Genomic DNA, 9,102 nt, shown 5'->3' with positions numbered 1-9,102 from the left:
ACAAATGTGGAAAAGAGATTCTTAACTTGGGATAGACAGATGGTGGGGCAGGTGTCTGTGAATTGAATGGGGAAAAAGAAATTTTTGTATTTACTTCCTTCTAACAAAAATTTATCATTTCCACCCATCATGAATGTAGGCAAGAACAGTGATTGTGAGTTCATGGGCTTCACCAGACTACTGGGGGGGGGGTGTCTATGAGACACATGCTCTACTAAGAGGCTGTGTAGCTGAGGTCCATCTCAAAGACATTTGCTAAAATTGGTGTTAGAAAGCTTGGCTTGGGACACACAATCCAGGCCCAAACAGTTCCCTTGCAATTTGACATCTAACGATCTGTCTCTGGTGTATGAGTTTGATGTGGTCATTGTCTCATGAATAAATCCTTTTTCTTCTCTCCCTTCCCCTGGGAATTAGGGTCTGTGGAGATGAGTGAGGCCTGAGGGGAAAGGGAAAAGGGAAATGGATACTTTGAGAATTGTCTCCACATCCATATGCACACAAGAGGTTTGGGTCTCTGCTGTGGACTTACCTGATTTGGTTGGAAACCAAGAGTCCCCAAACCAGCCTAGGTTACTGCAGGTTGCTAGAGAGAATGGACTGAGTATCAAAGGGAAGCTTGTGAAAGAGGAAGAAATCTGCAGATCTCCTTCCTCCCCCCATTCCTCTCATGTGGGGGGAGGCCATTCAGGGAGGATCAAGGATCCAAAAGATGACAAAAAGAATTACACCTCACCCTAATTCTGAGGGGAAGGGAGAGAAGAGAAAGGAGAGGGGAGGGCAGGCAGAAGCCACAGACAAAGAGAGAGAGAACAGGCCTGGGTCTGAGCTGCAGGTGAACCAGCTCAGCCTGGGCCACCCCAAGCCCCAGCCTCCATGGAGTAAACACCCTAGAAGAGTGACCAGCTGGCCTGACTCAGCCACCACTTCTGCCTCGAGTCCAGCTCAGCACCCAGAGCGAGTCTCCAGAGCCCTCCTGAGAGCTGTCAGGAAGGGTCCCCCTGTCCTGTGAGTTCACCAGACCACGAAACCACAGCTAGAAATCAGGCACAACTTGCAGGTTGTTAATCATAATCTAGGCCCCTTGGCTGCTCCAAGGAGGCAAAAGGGATTCCTATGCCCAAAGGCCAGGATTCCTCTTTTCCCAATAAGACTTCCAGGATTGTTTTTATTTACCCTTCAAAATTTAAGACCTGGCGTTCTTCAGAGTAGAGAGAGAAGGCAAGAGACAGAGTAAGAGATACAAAAACAGCGAAATGCAGAGCTATAGAAGGAGGGGGAGGAGGAAGAGAAGGAAAAAGAGAGAATGGGAGAAGAAGGGAAATGGAGGGAGATAGAGGAAAAAACAGGAGAAAGGTGGAGAGAGAGGGAAGAGGAGGAGGGGGAGGCAAAGAGAAGGAGAAGAGGAAAAAGGAAAGAGGAAAAGGAAGCAAGTCATCCACAGGCCCTTTGCTGCTTCCCTCGGGCATGGACAGAGCAGTAATTTGGAAGAAAATAACTTCATCTCTCAGGGAGAAAAAAAGAAAATGCTCGGAATTGCCCGAGTCTGGAAGTGAAAGCTTTGTTCCTGCAGCCTCGGCAGCCTGTAAAATAACCATTTATTTTAATATATCTTAAACATCAATAACAAACAGCCCAAACTCCAGTGCTAAATGTCCTTTCCCAATCATCAGCCTAAAGTGCCAACGGCCCCACCTCCCGCCGCTCTCCTCTCGCCTTACAAAAACCAAGAAAATGTGACCTCTCTCTCTCTCTCTCTCTCTCACTTTTTTTACACTGTTAGCAAAATTAAAAAATAATAATAATACACATTAACAAGCCTGTTGGTCTTTTCCATTAAAGAGCTCTGTCCTGGTGCCAATCCAGGCAAACCTGGCCACCTCCCGCAGGTCCCGGGTGGAGCCGGGCCAGTTTGGTTTACTTTCGCTGCTCCCTCTACCTTTTAGAGGCTCTATATGCCGGCTCTCTCAGGCCATGTCCTTGGACTCTTGGACCAGGATCCCCTCAGTCCCAGGACGCGAGCTGACGGAGTCCCAGGCAAGGCGAGCGGGGAGGTGGAGGAGGGAAGTCCAGTCCACTGAGAGACGCCACAGAGCGGCCCTCCAAATCTGATGTGTTTTTTTGGAGGTGGTAGAGAGGGTCGGCTTGCTTTGTGGCATCCCCTGGGGTCTTGGCAGCTTGAGTTTGCAAGGGGGCGCTCTGGAGCAGCTCACAGCACCCTCTCCCCTCTCCCTAACCTCGCTCCTTTCTCCAGCCCTGTGGGCCACTTTAGGCACACTAGGGCTAGGTAAGAGAAATTTGCCCAGAAAGGAAACTTACTGAGAAAGTTTGTAATGTAATATAATGCCGCAACAATGTAGCGCTGCAAGCAAGTAACTGCAACAAAGTAACGCTGCAACAAGGGAACTCGGGAACAATGGAACAATGCCACAGTAACACTGGGGGAGGAGCCAGAGGCTTCAGCCGGGGCTGGGAAGCCCTTTCCCACTTGAGCCTGGAGGCCGACCCTTGAGCTCCACCTCTTGGCGCAAAGTTTCTGAGTCCAGGCTGGGAGTGGACTGGCCGCAGCCCCTACATCCACAGCCTTGAGGCCAGGTTGGGCCGGTCAGTGCTGTGAGCGCCCCTTGGAGCCCCTGAAGCCTGGGCGTGAGTGTCAGGGGGAAGCAGAGCCTGGCCGTGGCTCCCGGCCCTACCAGTGGCTGGCACCTCCTTTCTCTGCTCCAGGCTAAGAGGTCTCGGGCTTTTGCCTGGGACCTGGGGCGGAGGCTGCTTCCTCCTAGTTCTGCCGATGGGCCCGGGTGGGAGAGGGCCTTCAGCATTTGATTTTGTTGACTTTGAGATCCTTCACTTGCGTGTGCAGCGTCTTGTGGACGGCTAGAGTCCTGGACTGGCAAAACCCCTTTCCGCATTCCTGGCACTTGAAGGGCTTCTCTTTCGAGTGTATATACCTGCGAGTGGAAGAAAAGACACTATTTCTAAACCTTGACAAAATCTGAAGGGATTTTAACCGTGTAAGCTTCTTCCGAGGGCGCCCGCTCCTGCCTCCCATCTCCTGACCCTTATGAAAACCACAGAAGGCTATCCAAATCCTGCGTTAGGGTCTAGGGGGGACGCTCTGGAGTAGAGGCCAAACGGGATCGGAAGCTAGAGTCCGAAGGACCCAGTACTTCTTCAGAAAACCTGGGAAAGGTTCCAGGGAGCTAATAGCCTGTAAGCGGGGGCTGGGAGGGGGACCGGTGTTTATTAACCAAAGCTGGAAAGGACGCGGTTAACGACAGGTTCCCGGAGCGAAGCAGCACCAGACTGCTGCATATTATTAGAATAATTATACTAAACCCAACCGAAGTCAGCTGAAGGGCTGGAGCTTCGCGGCCCAAGGTCTTGAGATCGGGCTGAGAGGTTCAGCTCTTCGGAATAATCCTCAGGGCTTAAGCGAAGTTTGGAAGCAAGGCAAAAAAGTTTCTACCTTCCTTTTGGAATAAAGTGTGACCCCTGGAGGACAGGAGCAAGGCCCTTCCCCCTTCCTCTTGACGTTCTTAGTTCTTATTTTCTTATGTTCAGGGTGTTAGACTGCTGAGGAAGCGCGGGCTCAGGGAGGAGATGATTTGTCCCCAAAGACGAATCATCAAGTGGCAGCGACAGGAGTCAAAGCCAGGACTCTTGACTCTCTAGGTCATGCCCATTGCCCTCAAACCTCGGCCCTCAGCTCGCCAGATACTATGGCCCTCCTGGGGTCCCTTCTGGTCGCTTGGTGGGTAGTTTGGAAAAGCTAAGGTGTGGCTTAAACCTTGACTCGGGAGCCGGGGGCCACGTTCTCACCCCTGCCGGTCCTCTCACCTGTGGTCCCGGAGGTGGTCCTGTCTCCGGAAGGCCTTGTGGCAGATGTCGCAAGTGTAGGGTCTCTCGTCCGTGTGCGTTCGCTCGTGAATCAGTAGGTTATAGGACTTCGTGAAGTGCCGACCGCAGAATTTGCAGACAAACTCTTTCTTGGTCTTGGAGGGCAGCCGGCCGCGGGTGGGCTTCTTCTCCGGTGACAGCTTGGTCACGTCGAGCAGGGCGCTGAGCCCAGGCGGAGGCGAGCCAGGACCCTCCGCGTGGCCGAGCTTGGACGGGTCCTCCTGGGTGGCCGCCAAAGCCAGGTTGGCGAAGTCGAAACGTGGCTTGGTCTTGAGAGGCTGCCCGCCAACCCCCCCGTCCTGAGGCTTGGGCTGGATAACGTGCGGGAACCAGGGAAAGGCAGGCAACGGCAAGCGGGCGTCCACGAGGCTGGACACGGCGCCGGGCACCTTGGAGAAAGAGGAGCGCGGCAGGTGTACGGCGGGGTAGCCCAGGGTCCACTGGTGCAGGTGCACCGCGTGCAGGGCGCTAAAGCCGTACAGGCTGGGCAGGTGCTCCGAGGGCACAGCGGGAAGTCCGTTCACAGCCTGCAGGAATGAGTAGTTGGTGAGCTGAAGTGACGGGTGGATGGGCACGGGCGCCGGCAGGGTCTTGCTGCCCATGGCGGTCGCAACACGATTGCCGGCCTGTGGGGGAAAGAAAAAGGGACGGGGATGGGGGCGGGGGGGAGAAATTCAGTGCTGCTCCTTTCCTTAGGGTTATCTCCCCTTCGTTCCCTCACAACCGCCGCCCCGCCGCCCCTGACAGGACGAAAGAGAAGCAAAGAACCCCTTTGGAAATGACCAGGAAGAGCAAAGATCCCCACCTCTCCATCCCCTGGAAATGGCCAGGCCATGCCCAAAGCGAAAGGCAGATCGAAGCCCCGAGCTCCAATTGTACCGACAATGCCAGGTTTGCGTAGTCCCTGGGATTTTGAGATGAAAACTAGCGACTTTCGAGATCACGCGACTCTAAATACTTCATATTAGAAAAGAGGAAATTGAAGTAAAGAGACAGACAGACTCAGATAGTGAGGGCCAGAGATGGCGTTCGAACCCCAAATCTTCTGCCTTCCAAACTTTTGGCACCTTGACTGAGTTAGGACCCCCGGCCTCAGGAAGCAGGGACAGAAGGAATTGAGTGAACCGCCAGTAAACAAACCCTACCGACCCCTGAGGGGGCCAGAGGACAGAAGGACACCTCTGCTGTTTGTCAGAGCGCGCGCGCGCACACACGCACACAGGCAGACCCACACTCGCACACTCACACCACTCACACATATACACACACACTTTAGCTGTCAGAACAATTACCCCGACTTGCCCCGGGTTCTGCCCCGTTCCTCTGCTCCTGGGTCAGGAACCTTGGAGTGGGTCTGGTGAGGGCTGTGTAACTAGGGCCGCTCGAGCGCACGAGCGCACTCACCACACAAATAGAAATCAACTTTCACACTCAGAGAAGAGCAAACAAGAAACATTGGAACTGGAAGGTAAACACAGACACACAAGGTTTCACATACAGAGAAACAAATACACCGGGAGAGATCCAAACAGACACACCTTCACGCCGAGACAAACCCACAGCAATAAACACTCATCCTCCGAGAAACACAAACAGAGTTTCACTTTGGCCGCCCTGGGGATAAACACAAACACACACTAACAGAAAGAGACACAATTCCAAAGGGCCGCTGGCATCTACGGATAAACAAACACCCTGACGCCGGGAGAGACGCGAGCAAAGAGGTGGAGGCTCGCGCGCAGCGGGGGCGGCGGCCGGGGACAGGGGCGGGGACGGCGGCGGACCGGGGTGGGGGCGGGGTCTACTGGACCCGGGGCGGGGGCGGGGGAGGCTGGTGAACAGACCAGAGGGGAAAACAGAAATCAGTGCTCCAAGGGACCACCAGTGCAAACCGAATATGTGCGGGTCCTTTACCCAGGACCAGCCCAGAGCAATACTGAGCACAGGCAGAGAAAGTGACCCAGACGCCTTGGCTCGAAGGGATGAACACACATTTATACATTGTCACATTCGACTTCAGCAAACAAATCCAGAATTCTCACCCCCAATGAATCAGAAAAAAAAAAAAAAAAACAACGTACTCTGCCCCCTCCCCCCGCACGAGGCTCGAGGACCCTCAGAGAGTTCGGACCCCACTAGGCAAGAGAACCCCAGGCGGCCAGGTTGGCAGGACCCTTTGAAAACATTGGAAACCAATCCCCTCGTTTTACATGTGGGGAAACTGAGGCCCATAGAGGCAACGAGACTTGCCCAAAGTCACACAGCTAGTGGTAACTAGGGCAGGATTGGATCCCAAGTCCTCTGAAAGGCTATTTGTCTTTTGACCAAACCCATCTTCTCAGGCCTCATTCTTGTTTTTCCTAGCAAAGAACATGGAGCCAACATCGCTAGTTTCCTATGCTTCCCTCATGCTCCTTCCTTCCCTCTCGATTTCGGGGCACGACAGGCAGGCCTTCCCTCTTTCCCCTTGAACAAGCAAACACCTTGGCCTGGCTCACTCTCCCCAGCTGGGAGGAGGGATGAGGGGGACCTGGAGCACCCCCCCCCCTTCACCTAGCCTATCAGAATCCTTCAGTGCCCACCCTCCCATAGATTCTGACGCCAGGCCTGTGCACCAAAGAGGTCTACCCACAGCCGGGAAAGACCACGGCAGAAAAATTCCCTCTTGGGACTAAACTACTTGGGTCCCGAATTGGGGGAAGTTTCCACAGACTTATTTGCAGTGGGTCTTGGCAAGCCTGGACCAGTCTTCTAGGTCCTAGAATTCCTAGCTGGGAGAACTTTGTACATAGAACTCCTTAATGTTTTTGGAAGATACATCAGAATGTAGAATGTCCGTCCTGAACTGGACCGTATCTATTTCAACATCACATTACAGTTGGTGAACTTGGACCCAGAGAGGGCAAGCAACTTAAATCATAAAGCAGATAAAGGCCAGAGCATCCAAGCAGGCTCCCTGACTCTTCTCTGCTGCCCTTTTCCACCACACTCACCCTCTCCACCCTGCCCTCAAAACACAAACTGAATCTCCTTTCTTACATCGGGTTCCAAGGGAACCCAGAGTTGTAACTCTAAGAAAGGACTTTAGACAGGTGAGTGATAGGTATTCAAATGGAAATTGTACTGCCGAGGAAATGCAGAGTGGAAGAAGCCAGAACCTCCCAGCCCTCACCACTTGCACACAGACACCTCCAGGAGCAAGGCTGTGTCTTTCACACCCAGACTCAGATGTGGAGACCCCCCCTAACTCTCTACCAGGAGAGGAGAGAGGAGGTGCTCCTTCCCCAGTAGCAGATGCCTGAACCCCAAAGAAAAGAGGAGACGCTGCCTGAGGCTACCTGAGCCCTGGGGGGCCCATCTCTCCCTCGGTGTGCTAGCCCCAGAGTTAACTGTAGGCCTCGCTGCTATTCTGCTTGATCGGCCCCACCCCTTGGCCAGTCCCAGGCAAGGCTGCGGGTTCAGCTTTGAGATTTGAGGAGGGAGGGAGCAGCCTGATAATCTCCTTCAGAAAGTTTTGGAGAGCAGGCACACCTGAGAAGGGCAGATGTTAAGTGCAGTTAATTTGCATATTTTACCAAGTTCTACCTACTAAAGCCTTACGCTTTTATCCTTGTGGGAAGGGCAAGCACTGTTACCTCTATGAGGCAGAAGGGAAAACTGAGTCTCAAAGAAGAGAACCTCAAAAGATCTCAGTCATTGCGTCTAGCCCCCTCAATTAATCGGCAAGCATGTATTAAACTCCTACTGGGCGACCTCTGTGCTGATGAGGAGGAAACGGAGGCCCAGAAAGGAGGAAGGCCTTGGCCCTGGCCGAACAGAGTTCATTGATACTGGAACGGGCACTCCTAGCCAGGTCTCGTGTCTCCAAACCCCTGATCCTTCCCGGGATACTGCTTTCTGCCAAAACGGTCCCTGGTCCCCTTGGACGTGGCGGGTCCTTAGGGGTCCTCTGAGGTCCGCGAGGGGCTAAGCCTGTCCTTTTAGGACCGCGAAAGCTGAGTCGGAACCGATGAGCACCGAGAAAAAGGTGGGGGGGGGGGGCTTGTGTAGGCACCCAGGGAAGGAAGCTAGAAGTAAAGTAGAGGAGAGAGAGCAGGGGACCTGGGGTCATTTGTGAGCCTCCGGGAAGCGCACATTTTCCATCCGGCAAGCAGCGATTTTGCTGCGTGACAAGGAGTCCAGCTGGGAAACCTGAGGGGCAAGGAGAGGCATGACCCCCACCTGGCATCGTGCCAACCCGGGGTAACTATGCTCCAGTCTGAATGGGAGGCGATTGCAGGGAGGAGCCCACCGCGCAGAAACTCTGCTATACCAAACAAAATATATGACAAGTTCATTCAGCGGCGGGCAAAGACGGAGCCTGGAATTTCGGGGTCTGGACCTGGTTCTGCCACTGACGCTCTAGGTGAATGTGCGGCCTTGGGCAAGTTCCTCCTCCTCTCTGCGCCCCAGTTTCCCCTTCTGGAGAGGAGGAGGCCCTGTCCTGCTCCACAGCCTGTGTTCCTAGGAAAACAACCCCTTTAGATTCAGAATCAGTCGTTTGGGGTACGTGGGGAGCGGGGAAGACCCATGGGAGATCAAGCTCGAAATCTGAAAAACGAAAGAGAAATTTCTTCTCTTGGCACTATACTCTTTTCCCCAGAAAGTGGCCTGGGACCCCTGGACAACATCAAAGACCCCCTCGGTTTTCCCAAGCCCCGCTCAGAAGATGCTTCCCCGCTGATTGGGGGCTTACCTCCACGTTAACTACCGGCCGGGGTAAACAGATCCTTATCTCTGGCTCCAGCCTACCTACCCCAGCCACTGAGCACTCCCCACTCCTCTTCCGTCCCAGCCGTTTGTCAACGGTGCCTGAACGAGGGACCCGGGAAAGCCCTAACATCTGGCCACGGGGGCTGCAGAGAAGCCCCCGCCCACTCCAGCTCTCGTCGATGCCCGAGCCCGCGCCCTTGCCCCACGAGCCCCGCCGCGCGACTTGAGTTCTCGGAGAGGAAAGGAGGCCAAGCTCACCTGGGTCCCAGGTTCTCTTAGGCCCACCCTGACTCTTGGCCATAGGCCTTCTGCCAGTGTTCTTGAGGGTTCCTCGAGGGTTTGTCCCTTCAGGCGTTGTGGAGACATCTCGAGGGCATTGGCAGCGCCTCAAAGTAGATTAAGGCAGGGTTTCTCTCTCTCTCTCTCTCTCTCTCTCTCTCTCTGTCTCTCTCT

At 54.1% G+C, this 9,102-nt stretch overlaps 1 protein-coding gene across 1 annotated transcript in view; it reads right to left on the bottom strand.

The window, feature by feature from the left end:
- Window positions 1–1,581: 1,581 nt before the first annotated feature.
- OSR1 (odd-skipped related transcription factor 1) overlaps window positions 1,582–9,102 on the bottom strand; it is an 11,149-nt gene continuing 3,628 nt past the window's right edge. The window contains exons 2-3 of the mRNA XM_069103014.1: window positions 3,838–4,523; window positions 1,582–2,948 (exon numbers count right to left, since the gene is read on the bottom strand). Coding sequence (XP_068959115.1) covers window positions 2,813–2,948; window positions 3,838–4,499 — 798 coding nt within the window. The 5' untranslated portion in view covers window positions 4,500–4,523 and the 3' untranslated portion in view covers window positions 1,582–2,812. The remainder of the gene's footprint in view (window positions 2,949–3,837; window positions 4,524–9,102) is intronic.

The sequence above is a fragment of the Petaurus breviceps genome, unplaced genomic scaffold (genome assembly GCF_028583685.1).
Source record: "Petaurus breviceps papuanus isolate PSGF00001 unplaced genomic scaffold, PetGlider_PUasm1.0 559, whole genome shotgun sequence".
Classification (NCBI taxonomy): Eukaryota; Metazoa; Chordata; class Mammalia; order Diprotodontia; family Petauridae; genus Petaurus; species Petaurus breviceps.
Note: the sequence above shows the minus strand (reverse complement) of the source record. Positions and strands in the feature narration are given on the sequence as shown.